The sequence below is a fragment of the Anneissia japonica genome, unplaced genomic scaffold, assembly GCF_011630105.1.
Source record: "Anneissia japonica isolate Jap-2015-1 unplaced genomic scaffold, ASM1163010v1 scaffold284800_len683186_cov164, whole genome shotgun sequence".
Taxonomy (NCBI): domain Eukaryota; kingdom Metazoa; phylum Echinodermata; class Crinoidea; order Comatulida; family Comatulidae; genus Anneissia; species Anneissia japonica.
This window is the reverse complement of record NW_022711393.1, coordinates 61,252-80,494: the sequence shown is the minus strand read 5'-3', so window position 1 is coordinate 80,494 and position 19,243 is coordinate 61,252. Positions and strand designations below refer to the sequence as shown.

General features: G+C 34.9%; 1 protein-coding gene across 1 annotated transcript in view; it reads right to left on the bottom strand.

Moving 5' to 3' along the window:
* Positions 1-19,243, bottom strand: part of LOC117107478 (E3 ubiquitin-protein ligase RNF213-like) — a 57,078-nt gene that overhangs the window by 3,808 nt on the left and 34,027 nt on the right. Inside the window, exons 48-77 of the mRNA XM_033249179.1 lie at positions 18,955-19,164; positions 18,103-18,564; positions 17,672-17,804; positions 17,062-17,396; positions 16,730-16,899; positions 16,413-16,619; positions 16,001-16,194; positions 15,527-15,635; positions 15,095-15,195; positions 14,760-14,951; positions 14,073-14,327; positions 13,672-13,783; positions 12,505-12,756; positions 12,063-12,227; positions 11,204-11,320; positions 10,809-10,919; positions 10,171-10,224; positions 9,658-9,852; positions 8,572-8,665; positions 8,242-8,276; positions 7,790-7,887; positions 7,300-7,462; positions 6,013-6,181; positions 5,274-5,374; positions 4,880-5,125; positions 4,275-4,413; positions 3,682-3,765; positions 2,969-3,149; positions 927-1,206; positions 26-223 (exon numbers count right to left, since the gene is read on the bottom strand). Of these exons, the coding sequence (XP_033105070.1) occupies positions 26-223; positions 927-1,206; positions 2,969-3,149; positions 3,682-3,765; positions 4,275-4,413; positions 4,880-5,125; positions 5,274-5,374; positions 6,013-6,181; positions 7,300-7,462; positions 7,790-7,887; positions 8,242-8,276; positions 8,572-8,665; positions 9,658-9,852; positions 10,171-10,224; positions 10,809-10,919; positions 11,204-11,320; positions 12,063-12,227; positions 12,505-12,756; positions 13,672-13,783; positions 14,073-14,327; positions 14,760-14,951; positions 15,095-15,195; positions 15,527-15,635; positions 16,001-16,194; positions 16,413-16,619; positions 16,730-16,899; positions 17,062-17,396; positions 17,672-17,804; positions 18,103-18,564; positions 18,955-19,164 (5,162 nt within the window). The remainder of the gene's footprint in view (positions 1-25; positions 224-926; positions 1,207-2,968; positions 3,150-3,681; positions 3,766-4,274; positions 4,414-4,879; positions 5,126-5,273; positions 5,375-6,012; positions 6,182-7,299; positions 7,463-7,789; positions 7,888-8,241; positions 8,277-8,571; positions 8,666-9,657; positions 9,853-10,170; positions 10,225-10,808; positions 10,920-11,203; positions 11,321-12,062; positions 12,228-12,504; positions 12,757-13,671; positions 13,784-14,072; positions 14,328-14,759; positions 14,952-15,094; positions 15,196-15,526; positions 15,636-16,000; positions 16,195-16,412; positions 16,620-16,729; positions 16,900-17,061; positions 17,397-17,671; positions 17,805-18,102; positions 18,565-18,954; positions 19,165-19,243) is intronic.

Here is a 19,243-nt window from a genome sequence, read left to right as displayed (position 1 = left end):
AAGATTATATAAATATATTTCTTACTGTTGAACTACAAAGTCCTTTCTCCAAGGGCATGGCAAGTTTATCTTGCAAGTATTTCTTTATCAGCATGTCTCCCTCTGACTTGTAGTTTGCCAAGAATCCAATAGCGATATCAAGTGATGCTAAAGATTTGCAAAGATCCTGGAAGGATTTAAGGTCGGCTACAATACTACTTTGCACAGCTGTCGGCAACTCAACCTAACAAAAGAAGGAATATGATGTTGTATTTTATATAATTCTTTTTTTTTATTTCCTTGGCTTTAGGTAACTTCTTCATATTCCATATTTTTTACCCAGCATTTAGCACTTTTCAAAATAATGGACTTTTCTGGAGTTTCAATTTAAACAAATTATTATTATAGTTCCATGATCAACTCAACTACTAACCAACAAAATAGAGCTACAAATAATAATAATAATATGTTATATTTATATAGCGCATAATGCCAACAAGGCCTCTAAGCGCTTCACATTACTACACCCGGTCGTTGGATTAGACGCCTATGGAACACAAACTGTTCCATAAAGTTGCAGCAGCTACATCAGCGCATTCACCCTACAAGGTACCTATTTATACTCCTGGGTGGAGAGAAGCAATGTAGATAAAGTGCCTTGCCCAAGGACACAAGCGAAATGCTCAGCGAGGGGATTGAAACCCCGACCTTGAGGTTGGGAAACCAAACCGTTCCCACTGCACCAACCACTTCTACTTACTAAATAGAACAGTACAGTATGTACTTGTCCCACAAATGAATGAGTTGTCTTGTTCACATAAGTTTATATTATACTTTTGTGGAAACTTAACAATATCACAGGGTCGGGTTTAGCTGAAAAGTCTATCAATCCCCAGAAAAATACTGTACTTAACAATATTATCAAAATGTTGGTAGTATCTACTTACCTGTGGTATCTTGTCTCTCAGACTTTCAAATATAGAAGCATTCCTGACGTCTTGTCGGAAAAATAATTGATCAAATTTGCGATCAATAAATGCACGCCCCCTGACGAACCTCTCAATGAGTTGCAGCTCTAAACCTTGCAGGTTGTATTCAATTTTATTTTCCGCCATTGGTCTTACAATGTATTGGCACTGGGATAGAATGAGTGGAAGCAGGTCACGGTCCGGGTCATACGCAATTAGGTGTGACATTAGCAGGTCAGATGGATCAACTTTGACTTTGCTGAAAAACAATATCGTCATAATAATTATCATGGTGAGCCGTTATTATAAATATAGTAAACTTCTTCAGACGTCAGAAGTATTTGAATGTTTCCTTGTAGTTAAAATTACACAAATCTATCGTGATGTTGGTAGTCTATAAGTGAATTTAAATGGATAAACTGGCTAATTGCCTTTTTTCCCAAAACGGAACCCCACTTTGAATATAATAGAACAATTCCCAACATTCGAACCGTCTTTCTAATTCAGCGGTTTACGAATAAGGAGCTCCCTTTGGGTCTATTGTTGATAATCATCTCTGCTACTGTTGAATCATCTAAGCACTGTCATCAACATGACAGGAACCATATGATTTGTTATAAACCGAGAAAAATTGGTTCTTATTCCCCTATATCTGTCTTGTTCGCTCAGTGGCATAACTCTCCCTGGGTCCAATTTTGCAAGTACCAGATAGCAATCACACAGCTTCTTTACAAATGTTGGGTTATCATGTGAAGTTTGTAGACTTGTTTCGTATTGCTGGCTCCACATACACCCTGTTCTCGAGACTTTTCAGCTCAGATTCCCATGAACACATTTGTCAACACATACCTCCAGTGGTGGCTTTAAAGGAATGTTTTTCACGACGGGAAGCTTCCCCTAACCCTCAACCGGGCATTCGCTTTTCGGGGTGAGGCCTTCCTATCTGGTCGGCGTGGTTGCTAGCTCAGGAAGCGCATTGTAGGGGACTGACCGCTGGAAGAAAGCACCAGCCACACAAATGTTTTGGAACTCTCAGCAGTTTCTTGATCTCTGGGGGCATCGATATCAGGTTTTTCTTTTTATTACCTTCTGTAAAAAAAAAGCTGGGCAGTTCAATCCAAAAGTTCAACTGTGATTTCCTACATCAACAATCAGGACGGCACCCACTCACTGACGCTATTGCCATACGTGGCGCCTCCTGTGGTGTCTAAGCCGATGTATCCATTTTCAAGCGCTGCACATTCCTTGCCGATGCGCTGTCTTGATATCAGTTACCTCCCCTCTAACCTACTGAATCCAGGCTTCATCCGACTGTGGCCCAACATTATTTTCAAAATGTTTGGGCATCCCAACCTTGACCTGTTTGCAACAAGCTCAAACACTCAGCTTCCAATGTTTGAATTAACCAACATCGTGGGCCATAGATGCCCTGTCCACCATAAGACGGGTTTTAGGCGTACAAATTCTTGCCCTTGCTGCTTCTTCTGAACTTGATTACAGAATATTGGTCTGGGCTGGGAGCTGTTCCCGGATGGATTGAATATTTCTTCCTTGGTGCGGAGTCACAACTGTTACAATGTATGTTCAATAGTCGATCTCCGACGCACGTTTTACCACTTGGATCTACCACCTTGGCTAATCTGTTGCTCAAAAAAGCTTTTTTTGGTTGCCGCACTTCGTTGTGGCAAGATTCATGCTATTTCTCTGGAACAGGGCCAAATTAAATTTGAGAGAGATTGTGTTCGGCTCATTTACAGGGCTGACTTTCTATTGAAGATGCTTTGGCGCATTCTCCTCCTTCTGCCTTCATTCCCACCATTTCCTTGCGATCTTCGGTGTGGGAAGACAAGATTTGGTGCCCTGTGAAAGCCTTGCAGTTCTATATTCATAATCTAATTATCAATTAGTCAGTTTATCCAGGTAAAGTATTCATGAAATAGACAATTTGTATATATGTTGAAATTTTATCATTATATTGTACAGACTATAAAATAATTTTAAATATTCTTAACAACTATTACCTCATCTGTAACTCTTGGATACTATGGTATCTTTCCAGAAATTCGTTTTGTGTAAAGATGAGAAAGTCAACAAGACCAGTAGAACACAGACCAGATTCTCGCCTCGTTGGTAGCAACATTGCTATGTTACTTTCATATGACATGACCTCTGAACAACACTCTTTTGGGATAGGCAACTTCACTGAAATTTTTAAATCAACATTTATATTAAATTGTGTTCATTATGGTTAAAAACTTTTACATGCTAAAATTGTAAACTTGTTCTCCAGCTAATACATAAGGAGAGCAGTGAAGAGAATTAAACCAGCCACCGAAGTTCTAGAAGAATTGCCACGATTCAGTGCACACATAGTGGTTACCAACAGCTCCAAAACTGAACTATGCTCCTCTTACATTTTTGTGCTGTACCGTAAATCCTTTTATAAGTGCTGTGACATTTATAACATTTTTTGAGACTTCAATGTGGTGCTTACTATATATTTTAGAGCGGCGCTTATTAAAGATTTATGATAAGTATGATTTTTCTGTTTTTAAATCTTAAATGTTGTACTAAAATCTTTATTAAATTTTGGATAACAGTTTTTTTAATGAACAATAATAGTTCTTTTTTGTATTGCGGTATTGAAATCAAACTGGCATCTCACAAATCTCACATCCTAATGGAATAAAAAAGAATGAACACTTTAAATGTCATTAATAAATATATACACTACCTGTTAATTCGACATCCAGTTTGACAGAATTCCATACATCAATAAATATGTCAATCAATCTCTTAAACTCCTCCTTCTCTGAAGCTGAAATGTCAGGTGAAAACAAATCACATGATTTATTGTACAGCGCCCCAGATACCATTACCAAAAAAATATATTTGTATACAATTTTAAACCTTGAAAGTTTCAACCATATATGCTTTTAAGTTTATTTACGGTATGACCTTTAATTCACTGAAATATATTGGAATAAATTGCCAATTTGATTTATTTGATGATTAACATTTTTTTATATACTGCAGTGCTCATTTACATATGTACACTACATAACATCTAATGATCACTACTGCATGATGACAATATGACAGTAATTATGATGATCTATGATTTTGATGACGATGATGACAATAATCATGTTTAAGATTTTGATAATTGCATCATGATCATGATGTTGAATTGGCACTTACATGTACTCATTCAACCTTTACCATATACTAAATCAATTTATTATTGAAATATATTTTTTGGAAAATTTGTTTTGGATTTTTATAATGCTGAAGATGCTTTCATGTGACTGTGGTAGCTGTGATTACCGTGTACTTGATCCAAAAATCTTGAAATGTTCAAGTTGATGGCTTCTGCAGAGTCAATGTGCCTGTTGTATTTGTTGATTAGGAGACGCTGAAGTCGGATAATGTCAGGCAAATGTCGCACAACTCTGAGATGCTTCTCCTATGCAGAAACAGTAATACAACACACAATAAAATACACTAGCTCTATAAGAATTTAAAAATTACAGTGTTTTATCTACTAAATTACTGACAACACAACCTTTCAAATTTATTGCTGTGCAAAGAATGATAAAGATAGGCGCCAAAAGCAATAGTGCCACAGGCCTATACATTTTCATTTATTTTTTCCAAAAAATTAACCGTTTCATCTTTTTTTTTTATGCATATAAGGCCATATGTAATACACCCTTATAAGTGTACAGTAGAGACACTGACAATATCGGAGAATTAATTCAAACCAATGAATGTCATTGGCAAACTAGCCAATCAACTCAAGAAGTGCAAGATGCTATATAGTGATATATAGTTGGTAAACAAAGAAGAAAATAACACCATTTTAAAAATTCAGTGGCAATTCTCTGGCAATGTATCTCATATTTCACATAGAAATAAAAGTGTATAGTAACCTTTTCCATAAATAGTCTTAAGACTTGCAGTGAAGCACCATCTTCTTCATTTGCCAAAGCATGATGGATGCACTGAATGGTGATACGACTACGGTACTGCCATACGTGTGATGTCTCCACCAGCTTACCAAGGTCTTCAGGCTTCACAGCGTTTGCTGTGTGCAGCAGTCGCATCAGAGGATCATCGCTGAGACGTTTGTCAGCAATCAGAGTCTGGTTTGATAGGTCAATCATTTCATCAAGTCCCTACCGATTATTTTCAACAGAAGATATTTTTATTATTAATTGGAATTGAGCTTATAACCACCATTACTGTCCTTATAATCATCATCATTAACATCATTATTATATTTTTATCATTAAAAATTATTATTATTATTTATTTTAACCCTACCTGGAGCAGAGGTGTGATGTACATTTTTGTAAAGTTTTCTTCCCATACTTTTCGACTTTTCTTTGATGACAACAGTTGTTGAAAGCCAGATTGAAATTGTGCTGGGAAATTATTTTTGTTAAAACATGTTACTTTTGTATTATTAAAAAATGAACATAAATCAATTAAACAATGAACATTAAATTAATACAAATCTCTATTAAATTTGAAAAACACAGTTTTTAAAGGTAATAAATAAATTTTATATCAAAAACATCAAATTAGAAACACTAACCAAAATCAAGCAAATAATTTTGTCATGAAATATAACCAGGCCTTTTTCCCAAATCAGAAAGTTCAATGCAAACAAATATTTTCTCTATGGTAAAACCAAGTAAAGTTACTCTTTGTCATTGTGAAAAGTAATCAAATAACTTTTGAACATGACTTTTCTCCTCCGAGAATCGCTTTACTATCATTATTTTTCATTAAGTTTTGGAATTTAAAAAAGTTCTCACTATTATCATGTATTATATATTTTCACTGTTACGCAATTATAATAATTATACTTTTTTTATGTAATATAAATGCAAAACACTCTTATTATCATTGTTGCAGTAGCTATCACAGCCACCACTGCTGTCGTAATCAACATATCATCAATATCTGCATCATCAATACAGTATTGTTATTATAATTTTAACTGAATTTTTAAAAATCAATTGTTAATATTCCTGTTATACAATATCTAAGCCCTTACCTGGGACTTGTTTGTGCAAAATGTTGTCAATAACTTTGTGAAGGATGAAGATGCAATCATCCCTGTTCTTGCCTGTTGCTATTGACAACAACCGTACATCATTATGCAGATGGTGCCATAGAAACTCAAGTACATTAAGTGGATGAGGTGTAATCATATTGATGATTGGCTGAAAAGAAAAAGAAAAATTCTTTATAAAAAAACATACTGTCTGTGAAGGATGAAGATGCAATCATCCTTGTTCTTACCTGTTGCTATTGACAACAATCTTACATCATTATGCAGATGGTGCCATAGAAACTCAAGCACATTAAGTGGATGAGGTGTAATCATATTGATGATTGGCTGAAAAAAACAATTCTTTATAAAAAAAATCATACTGTCTGTGTAGAAACAAGCATTCTGCAAACTTTTCAGACTGACAAAAGTTAAGAAATTCAGATTGTGCATCACGCACAAGTCAGAGAGCGCTATACCGTGCTTACGTTGCACACAATGTTTCATTTCATTGTATTTTACACAACTGTTTTAAAGCTAAATTTTGTCCCATTAAATTGTAATTAATTATTCATAAAATATTATGTCATACTGGCTTCCATTGCATGATTGTGTTTGTACAATATATGATCGAGTATTCCAACATAGTGATAGCACTGGTGATAGCAATGGCTTCATTGACTCATTTGATCCTGTCCACCCACAATTTACACATTATGGCTTGTCTCCGTTTGCTACAAACCCCATTTTTCTTGTATTTTCTTGACATAATTTTTTTAGATTAAAAAGCTGACAAAAAAAAGTTATCTGAAAGCACTTCACAGGGATCTCCACAACTCACACAAACCCATGTGAACTCAATCGTCGCTGACCTAGATTAATTCGTAGGCACACACGCCAAAGTTTGATTATGACGTGCAGATCTAGGTAGATTTGATGCCACAACATGAAGTGGAAAACTTTGAGTGAAGATAGGTAAGCTCAGAAAAAACGTTTTCAGAAATTTTTAGATCTGAGATTACTTTTTGATGAGATGTATCACAAAATAAACCATATTTCAAGGTATCTTAATCCCGATATTGTCTTTACAAATTAAGGCCTGGCTAAAATTTTGTGATTTCTGTCAAGGTCTCGCAATCCACCAAGATATTTCGGCAACCCACTGATGGGTCGCGACCCACAGTTTTCAGAACTGGATATTACAAATGAATATTTAAAAGTGAAGCAAAAAGGGAAAGCAAACCCCAAAGTGAATTACTATACTGAAGATATTCATGATTATTTCCTAACCTGTGGACCTTGTTGGCTTTCGGTTCCCAGCAGCATACTAGCATGCAACAAAAAGCGGACAACAGCAGTTGCTATGCTGCTCATCGTTCGTTCACTCACAATCTGGTTGCCACGTTGAACTTGTGGGTATCCAAGTACATGGCCTGTACGTGTTGTATCAACCCTGTGTTTAAAAAAAACCAAAAACTTAACAAGAAAACACTCATAATAATTCAAATACTGTATAAATCTTGTCTTAACAGCCATATCAATTTCAGATATAAAAAAATAAATAATATGTACATTTAGCACAGTGCTTTCTATTAAAATTGTGTCACACACAATCAATTTCTAAACATGATGTTTCTTATTTCTGAGTGGAGCACTTATGCTAAAAACTTATTATGGGCTTAATTTATTTATTGTTATTTAAACTGCATTACCATTATTTAAAAGATTATTTGAATTGCTGAAAATTAAGGATTATAAATAATAATGAAAATCATAATACATGTTTGCAACTTTGTTTCCTGGAAGTGCTGCATATCCTTGACCTCCAATTCTCACGTTGCAATCTGAGCAAAATCCTGTCCCATTCGGCCGACCACACTGAAATGATATACACTTTATTAGACCTTGTGAAGAAGGTGCATGACACACGACACAGCTCAAGCGCAAAAAGAAAATGAAAAAAAAAAGTGGTGCTTATGCCAAAGCTCATATGTGGCATTTGGCGTAAGCAGATTGCTTTCATGTGTGGTAAGACTTATAGTTTTTGGTAATGAACATAATTTGTATGAGATTGTAAGAAGATGTGATATTTATAAAAGTAAAAAGAAGAAGAAAAAAACAGAATGATACTTGATTTTTGTGTATATTCTGGTGGATTATATTTTTACTTTTTTGTATTGCTCAAGAATTCCTTGAAATTTCTTTTTTTTTAATTTATTGATGTATACTTACATTTCCTATGGTGTATAGATGACCATTTGGGCATTCTATATGCAAAAGCAGAAACACAAAAATGAATTAGTAAAAATACTTTGTTTGTATAGTTATGAAAGTAGGGTTTTAAGTATCATGGTGAACAACAAGATTTGATGCTTTCTAAAACCTAACAAGGAGGGGCATATACCCATAAACTGACTGATAATAAACAGATTGCTGTAGCAACTCTCTTTGACATCAGCGAAAACTAACTTTTTTCAATCTGTGATAAATGAATGATTTAGGTTTTTTAAAATTAAATCTTTAATGTTATTACCATTCACCTCTACTTTTTTTTTTACTTACCATACCAGGTCAGATTGTGATCTGCCGTTGCCTGGTGAAGAGCTGCCTGTGCTTCCATGCGGTCATCTTGTGGCATTGCTGGTAAATATGCTTGCTGGAATAACAGTTGATGGAATGAGATAAAAAACACATTTAGAATTTCAGTAGCAATAAATGTACTGGATAAGTGAAGTGGGAATGACGGCTTGTTATTGAGCATTCTTACATTATAATTATACTTGACGAACAATTACATTCCATTTGAATTAAGATAATATTTGGCTGAACTAACCATGTACCTTGTCAAAACACCTTGACATTGATTAAATTACACAAGGCGCACAGTAAATTTAGCAAAGCCTAGAAAGAATACTAGGTTTTCTTTCCACCAGAATGGTCTATTGCAAAAAGTATGATCCATTAAATCTCCCGAAGATGCACTATTTGTGCATTCAAAAGTAATTGCGGTTTGGCGCAGCGGGAATGGTTTGGTTTCCCAACCTCGAGGTTAGGGTTTTAATCCCTTGCTCTGCATTTCACTTGTTTCTTTAAGCAAGACACTTTGCTTCTCTTTACCCAGGAATATAAATGGGTACCTGGTTGGGTTACTTGCTGTGATTACCAGCAGCAACACTTAGCAATCAGTGGCAGTGCCAGCGGGGTGGTGGGGAGGGGCTTAAGCCCCCCACCGGACAGGTTAAGCCCTCCAACGGAGAGTTCAAGCCCCCCGCCACGCTGGACAGAGCCCGTCGGGCAGTCAGACCATAAAACATATAAAAATAGGCCCACACCAAGCCAACACATGTCTGCATTTTCGGCCATGATAGAGGTTGATATTCTTTAAAAAAATCTCTTTTGGGAGGGGGAACCCCCTCTCAACCCCTTCTCCCAGCTCAAGCCTACGAGCTCAATTCCCCCTGCCGGACAACTTAGCCAACCCAGAAAATATATCCTAGAGCCGCCACTGTTAGCAATGTCCAGGGGAGCCAATGACCAGGGAAAAGAACTGTGCTTTATAACTGCAAGGAAGAGGTGCATTATAAATACCTATAGCACAAGTACCAGTAATTTGTACATTATTGTGTATCCAAAATTTTGAATTCTAACCTGCATTTGAGATGGGGATCTCATCAAAGTTGCCAGACACTGGGTCAATGACTGCCGTTCAACTACATTCAGAACAATCTGAAGATGCGTAACAGCTGCCTGGATACTGTAGTCTAGAAGGTTCAATCCAGGAGTGACCCTAAGAATATGCTGTGGATTTTGTCCTCTGTTTTGTAACAATGTATCCGCAACAATCTGATATGTAAATATTAAATGTATTTTTTTTTTCTGATGGTCTGTATTGATTGTTAATTTTAAACACCAAAGGAAAAGACAGAACTAAAAATTTTCAATGGGACACTAAATCTTTTGCTGAATAATTTCAATTACGGTTACTGTCGTCATCATTATAGCTACTACTCCCCAGTTTAAGAATGTTTTTAAAAGAAGAATCTTTTTTTATATTTCAGTCTTTAAGGAGTGAAATAAGATGTACAGTAATCTTCAATACATCTATTTATCATATGTTGTCAACTAATGTTAATTGGAATTTTCTTTTACTTTTTCATTTACCTTGCTTTTCAGGAATGGCATATCTTGGATAATTTCTCCAAATTTTCTTTTTACCTAGGAAAGTAAATAAATAATTTTAAATAACAAAAAGGCAGTAATCAAAACTTCAACTAATCAATGAAGCTGTTATTATTTAAGGCTTCTGAAAGACAGTATGGTGTAGCTTGTAATTCCAGATATATTTATAGAATATAACCAGTGACCTGAAGCACTGAGTGTTCCACCAGTTAAAAACAACATTGCACTATGAATTTATATTAAATTTTTCTAGTAAAAAAATAGCACTTTTTACATGCAGTTATGAAGTGCTGCTCCCTGTAAAAGTGGGATTTAAATTAGCGTGGAATTCAAACTGGCACAAATGACAAGGCTGATTTTGTTATCAATAGCACCTGGTGTACTAACCAAGAAATGAATGGGCCCAATAACTTGAGTAATCTGTCAAAAAATTTAGTAGCAGACTATATGTTACTCTCACTATCAATAATCTGCAATTTGCCAGATTTGAACTCAGGTTGCTAGAATCGAAATTCAAATATGTTAATCATAAAACCACTTTAAATTTCGTATTTTAAGCTATATCAAACATTTAAACCCTGCATATCTGGTTCACTGTCAATTTCCTCATTCAGATTTACCTCCAAACTTATTCTTCTTGCCTCTACAGTAGTTGTGGCATTCATTGTGATCTCTCTAAATAAAGCAAGAAGAAAGCATACTTCCTTGTCTTTCTGATTTCCCTTCACATTCTATGGACAAAATACAGTGGCATTTGAGTCATGTAAAACACAAAAATATTTTAAAAAAAAACAAATTGGTAAATCAAAATTTAAATAAAGTTAAATTATTCATAAAAATAAATACGAAACCCAAACATTGTATTTCTCATTTCTATCCTAACTGCTAGGGTTTGAATAATGAACTTTACTTCTATTTTGTTTGCAATAAAATTAAGACTAGCTTATTGTATATCTACAAACCTGTCTAATATTATATAAGAAATCCTAAATTGAGATGAAAAGAGTGTGTGTACCGTCACAACTTTGCACATCTTCTCAAAATCGTTGTCCACCACACATTGACCAATAGCTTCTCGAATGTTAGTGTATGTCTCACCAACAATGACAAAATTATCTGGAACATTCAGGTACTGTGTGGAGTAACAAATGAAAACTTTAATTAAAATGTAATCATACACTCTACAGCAATTAAAAAAAAGATAATCAGAAAAACTTTTGATTTGTCTAAAGTTTTTCTGATACTCAAAAAGAACTTGAGTCATTAGCTGTATATGTTATTACAGCTTGGTCATTGTGTGACCTTGAACAAGTTGAGGTTAACACGACCTAAAGTCATCAGAAAAGCAAGATGACCTGGGGTGGATGCAGGGGCCTCTCCCACCCTAAACTGTATTAAGAAAAAATAATTGTTGTATTGCATTGTTGATATGAATTACCAGTAAGATTTTTAAGGTATGAGAGTGCAATTTCCGGGCACCTAGAGGTCCATATTCTCAAAATGTCCTCCCCTCAGCCCTAACCATGGTGGGGCTGTAGTGGTGTGCACTCTCCCTCACCCCCTTCCACCAAATCTTGCATCCGCCCTGGACAACCTAGGGTGCACATCAAGGATACGCCACTAACAATATGAAATAGCATCTACAGTTCACTTAAAAAAATGATCATAGTGTACAGCAACAGCCAACATGCTTAGTCTGTCTTTAGGAATAGACTAAGTATTACTTTTTATCTATGTGTATAAAATTCATAGAATTAATGTTAAGATCTCATTCATTATATGCCTATTAAAATACAAAAATCCTAAGCTGTCTATACATCTGATTGCCTGTACTATCTGTGCCACACTGACATGGAAATAATAGCATTTCATACCTGAGCTTTCAACTCATTTGGTAAGATCCAGTTTAACTGTTCATCATCTTTCAGACGTGTAAGAGCATCTTTGCTGTAAGCTCTGCAGATGTACTTCACAAGATACAACTGAGCCTGTTTATTCTGCTGACAGAATCTTCTAGCTGCATTTGCCAGCATAGCAACCTATCAACAAAATTAAGTCTTAAAATGTGCTTCAAATACTGAGCATATTTCATTTTTTATACATTATCAGGAATTAAACTAATATACAATCACAATTCAAAAAATTATACACAGGTCACAGTTAGCATTTAGTTTCTTCAGGGAAATAAATATCTGAATGAATCGATGATATATCCTTAAGCAAAACCTAATACCCAGGAATGCAATATAACCATCATTTTCTAGGTATAAAGTCTACAATCTAAGAATCAAACATTAATATATATGTTTGCCTTACAAGACGCTTGATATTAATTGCACTGTAGCATTGCTGATCTTGTTGTTGGCGTTGAATGATGTCAGCGAGCACTGTCAATGCAAAACGACTCTGCGATATTGCTTCAAGTAACTCAACACTTAATGGGTCTGCAGTGGCATTTTGTCTGTCAAAAAAGTGGTGAGAATTTTCAAGTTTCCTAAGAGCATCATCGAGGAGCAACCGGATGAGTTTTGTATCAGAGTCTTGAGGAATACCAGAGTAGTATGTGTCCTGGAAAAAAATTTGTCAGACAACAAATTATACTCAATCTTTTACGTATTTAAAAAGGGAGGTATTAATTGTGGTGTTATTGATATTTCTCCTTTGGTTTTTTTGGCTGTTTATAGACTATAAGAAGTTTGATGTGAACAGAGACAGTTTAAAAGTCCTATTTAATGTGGGGCACTTCTGGTGTTGAAATGGTACACAGAAAGGTGTACTGTATTCATGCACATGTTCTATTCTGAACACAAGATTAATGGCTTTGACTCTTTCTGAAAGACAGTGAGCGAATGAAAATTGCATTTCAGCTCTCTAGCTGAAACAGAGGAGAGCAGCAAATGAAATTGTTCAGTAGGATTAAGATTGGAGAGGTGTTGACTGTAGTACAGTGTACTGTACATGTACATTGCCTTAGTGTATTATCCTCTTTGTTTTAGAATCTGCCTTACATCTTATGATGTACTGTTTAATAATAAATCACATGATAGATGGAAGAGCCACCTCCACTAAGGTAGTGGATTTTAATAATATGCAAAATTATTAATCTTCCAATAATTGTTATGGCTGCTCAAAAACAAAATTATTAATCTTCAGATATTTGTTATGGGTGCCCAAGAGACATGTTATCATGCCTATGGAATATTTTTTATTGCAGTTATTAATCAGTATGTTTGTATATTATACAACCCAATCTAGTACTCCTGGAAGAAGAGATGAAAGTGAAGATAAAGTGCATTGCTCAAAAACACAAGCATTTTAACCAAATGGGATTCAAAACCACGTTTCCAATGACTTTAGTTATTTGTGTTTCATACTTTTTTTTTAATGACAGATAATGATGTTGAATGTCAATTTCAAATATTACAAAAATTTAGTGAATACACTGTTAGAGGAACCTTCCAAATCCGAAGGTTCATAACTTACTTCTAGACAGTTGACAAACAATCTGCAGAGGCTGACAGCATCATCAGATCTTTCCATGAGATCTCTTGAGTTTCCCAGATACTCTTGTACATGCTCTTTTACAGTTTCCAAACTAGTAAAGCATATTAAAATAAATACTAGTAATCAGATAGTTTGGGATTGTTTTTCTTAATTTGTAACGTAAAATGTATTCAAAATTAATCTGCATGATCTTCATGAATAAGTAAACATGGAATTATGAAGCATAGAGGCTGGTGCTAAAAATTGAAAAGTATTATTGTGACCACTACCACACCAACATTACAACCACAACCACCAATATTACCACTATTATCACCATCATGACCACCATATCACCAACCTCTCCACCATCTATCATAGTAATATCATTATGATCTCACTTTGACTGAAGCAACAGCTGGAGTAAGAAAGATCTGACAACTGGATTTGGATCGATACAATCCTCCGGGAAAGGAGAAACATTTCTTGTGACACGTCTGTTATGTTTTTTGGAATCTATTGTTACATATCCCAGCAACCTCTTGATGACTTCTTCACTTGGTGGGGTTCCATCAGCAAAACAAAGCTGGGACACAACTTCCATGAAAAACGAGTTGCAACATTGACGGAACGCATTGTGCTGAGCAACAACAGCACTGAAAAAAAAGATAGCTTATTATTAGTAAAAAATTTAAAATGTGAATGACTGATTTTAACATTTCGTAGGAATAATAAATTCTCAAGCCTTTATTTTGTTTAATAATATACTACAAAGGCAATATGAAATTGTTTAACCTCTAGGTTACTTACAGTAACTTGTATCCTCATAATTTGAGTCTACACTTCCTAAACTATTGGTTGCAATAAAAAAATATATATTTAAAAAAAAAAGAGATTGTGAAAAATTTCCTTAATACAAGGTACTCAAGTTCCACTGCTCGCAACAATTGATTATCAAAATAGACTACAACGCCGTAACAACAAGGGTATGATGGGAGGGTAGGGTTTTAAAATCTATATTTGCGTCAAGTGCCATGTTGCCACACTGCCAATAATGTTAGTAAACTAAACTATTTTAATCTTCTCACCTGACTTTAGACTGTTCCTTACACTCAAACTCTTGAGGCAACTCCTCTTTACATACAGCACATATCTTTACACGTTCTGTTTTGAAGTATCCTTTGATGCACTCCTTACAAAAGACATGGTTACCTTTGCAAGGCAAGAGCACAGGATCTTTAATGGCCTCACCACACATTCCACAGTCATGAATTCCACTCCTGCAAAACATTGTTACATATTTGTTAATCTGTGTATTTGGTTTTTTTTTATGTATTACAAATCAATACACAGTAAATGATTTTATTTTGTTTTTATTGCAAATTATTGTTATTAATTAGTTATATATAGACTCTAAACCTACTTATAGTATTTTTCACCAGCTTTTTTATTAATTTCATTCAGGATATTCACTAAGCTCTTCACTGAGGCATTCAACTTCAAGTCAGCTGTTTTCTTCAATGCCTAGAAAGAAATACAAATCAATAATTACAATAATTACTGCAAATTTAAAAATAGTAATAATCTAATGCAAAGTAAAAATGGCATTTAATTACATCCAGATCACAAATAAACTAGCTTCTGACATATGATTCCTAAAAACTAAGCAAATCAGCAGTGATGTTTTTAGTTTATGTGTGAGATATTTAACAGGATAAATGCCCTTCCCCTTGCTCTGAAATTACATAGGCAAGATAGGTAATTCCATTATTTTTTTAAGCTTGACTGTTAAATTGTAAAAGATACTTTGACATTTATCAATTTATCCAGGTCAGTTGAAGTTTAAACTACATACCACCCAGAGGGCTCTGCATTTCGGTGAAACAATATCAGCAAACTCTTCATTTTGCAAGCAGACATGCTCAAAGAACAGCTTCATCACATTTATCCTCGACCACAAACATCTAAGAGAAAAGCGGTTCATGATTATTGTATTTCATATCAAATTTGTCATTGATATTACAGCAAACAAATGATTAAAGTTAACCATAAAGCTTTATACAGACATCCCCATTGCCTCTCAGTTCACTTTAGTTGTTTATGGAATTATATTGGTAAGTTTGCATTTATATATTTTCCAGGACAAGATAATTTTTACAAATTGTTGGCAGCTAGTCTATAAGATGATATTATCATTGCTTCTAATATTTATGTTAATATTGTTACTGGAATGCAGCAGGGGATAAGTTTCCCTAGCACGCATACATTCAACATGTTATGCATAATTCAACATTTTGTCTCATGTAAATCAGGTTTCCTTTAATGTTACCTGCATTCCTCTAGGATTATCTGACTGTTTGGTCCAAAAATGCATTCCTTTTTCTTGTACAATCCCATCATACTTTGAACAACTGGGCACAGTGTGTGGATCTTGCTCAGCCATTTTCTTTGTCCATCTTGTGATTTAAAATCTTTGCTATTGATTTCTCCCAGGACATATTTCAGACTTGTGACGTCAATGGTCTTCACAAAATAAATAAATTTTTTTTAAACCTTCATAACATACACTTTTTGTAACTGTTACTGTGTGTGCAGTAATGCTTACAGTGTGAAACTTATGATGTTTGAAGCTGTTTACCTCAGTTTTGCAAATAATTTAAAATAAACTGGTCATTTAGTAATAGCTAACAAACCAAAGTTATATAGCATTCTAAAGCCAATTAAATTCCATCTGCTCTTACCATTTCTTCTGTATCTAATACTTCTTGCTCTGGTTTGTTATTCAAGACGTCTGGGCAGATATCAACAAGCTGTGAGAGATGTTCAAACCTTGCTTGGAATTTGTTGAATGCTAAATGTATAGCAGCAACAGAGTTCACACTGTCAACTTGACCTCCCAGCTCTTGTACAATTGAATAAGATGCATTTATTATATGGTCACAGATCAACTGTTGAAACAACAAAAATATTAGATTTAGTTAAAGATATATTTTATCAACTATATGATAGGTTCCAAATTATCAACCAATTATGAATAGAAAATTAATAATTTATCTACCTTGTGTTCTTTTTCTTGGGAGATCTTGCAGGTCATTCTGATGAAGTCTGAGCAGTAGTGTTGGACAACCTTCTGAGTTCCAACGGTAGTGATGGCTGTCTGAAGTTTCGTTCCAACCTCAGATTCTTGAACAAACTTTAAAAACTGTTGATCTGTTGCCTCTGCTTCAACTGCCAAAACAAAAATATTATAAATCACAATTAAACATGTTTATCATCGAATATTAAATTTCTGTACCAATTATTCCACTGAATAATGTTTGTTTAGAAAATGGATTGAAAACGGTACCGGATGTATTTTGAACACTATATATTTTATAAAATCTGGCTAACCTTTGGCTTCTGAGGCAAATTTCCAAATATCTTCCAATTTTCCCTTTATAATCCATGAGAATGGAAAGAGAGCCTTGAATGATTTGCCACCATATCCTTTCTGTTGAAGCTGCACCTCAGATCGTTGAACTTTCTTCTCAGGAGACAAACACATGTCATAGCTGATGTTAATCAGATCTACAGATGAAAAGATGCTGAGCCAAAGTTCATGCAGCCAAGCATTGTCGGCTTCCTGGCTTTCAAGGAGACTAAGATTGTTGCAGATGTCACATATGGCAATAACTTCAGCAAGGAATGGGGCTACAGTTGCTGTTAAGCGTTGCCAACATGCTTGCCTGTGTGGATAAAAAATGTTATTTTGGTGAAAATATTTTTGCAACCTGCACTTACTGTGAGTATTTTTCATGCAGCAGACCACACAACCATTACATGCATTACAAAAGAAATTGTTTGGCACAGCAAGAATGATTTTGGTTTCTCAACCTTGAGATCTGGATTGGAAAGCTATCTTTTCTACCTGTTTCCACCTGTTTCCTTGAGCAAGGAACTTGATTTGCATTCTATAGACATAATATATCTGTGTAGAAATTCAATAGACATGTAAACTCACCTAAATGTTCCACTTTCTTGAACCTCTTTGATGTCAAGTGCCTCTCGTGTCAACCATTGAGATGCCTCGTGTGCTATGCTGTCTTTTTCTTCGACAAGCCTGATAACGAGACACTTCAACAGACGTAGAAATTCTGCAGAGTGAAAAAATATTCTTAATAGTATATCAGCAAAATACTGTATGCCAAAAATATAATCATATTAAACAATAGATACTATACAATAAAGCAGAAATTTCTTTTTATGTATTACAACACTGTCTAATATACTGTATATATCTAAACATGATATTTATTTTCTTTGTTTTCTCTTTTGCTCTAAAAGCACCACCATGATGAGTGGTGTTGATTAAGTATAAAATAAGATATGTATTCAGTTTTCTCTCTGTTACCATAGTGCAAAATATAATGGAATTCAAAAGATATATTATACCTCGGTGAGGAGAATCTCCCTTCAATAGATTTACTAGTAGACGAACCCTTTCAGTTGAACGATGTTTCTGATTGGTTGGGTCACTAATTCTTGCAGTTGCTGGATGAATACTATCCAAGAGAACTGCTGTGAAATCAACTAGAGTATTATCTTCGTCACTCTCCACATTCACAGCAACATGTTCATCTGGTTTTTCCAATGTGGCCTCTTCAATATTAGATTTTGTCATGGCCTCATTCTCTTGCTCCATGTCTTCTGCTGAAGGTACTTTGCTGACATTCGCCCTCTCACCTTTGCTTACATCCTCTTGATCCATGTCCTCTGTGGAATCTTCATCACCAGAATCATCCTCCATGCTTTCTGCATCTTCAGAATTATCCTCCATGCTGTTACTTTCATCATCAGAATCACCTTCCATGCTTTCTTCATCATCAGAATCACGATCCATGCTTTCTTCACCATCTGATTTATCACGTTCAGAAATTAGATATGTGTTAAAATTGATCTAGTCAGTTTTTTTTTACTGAACTTGACTTTGTGTAACTAAAACTTCCAACAAAAGAGTTTTTGCTTCCAAAAAAAAAATATTAACAATATGAAGTAACAGTAATTACTATATCCTATAAAAAATAATCTCCTAGAGTGTTATAATATTTTTTTTACAGATTTTACAGTTTTAACCCAGGACCCTCTGATTGAAAGTCAAGAAACATTGTAAGTAGGCTAAGAATTTCTAAAGTCCTTCAGTGCACCACGGAAGAACAGAAAATTTACTGAGTGAGTGATTAAGGAAAGAGTGAATGAATGACTAAACAAATACATAAATGATGTATACAATGAATTTATGATTACCATCAGACACAGGTGTTGCAAGTTCCAAATTCTCATTGCCATCTGGTGCAACTTCTCTTTCGTTCCTTCTCACTGGAATGTCTTCTTGGCTCTCTTTCTTTGAGACAGTAAACAAATCGCTAATCTTTCGACCCATCAGCTTATAAACATCTGGTCGGTTGTCTTTGGGGGGTTGAAGGTCATCAATGTGTGCAGATGCCCATAATCCCCCTAGAAAGACAGACACATGTAACATGTAATCACAAAGAAAAAGTGTTATAGAGGAAGCAAGTAACAAGTAATAATAATA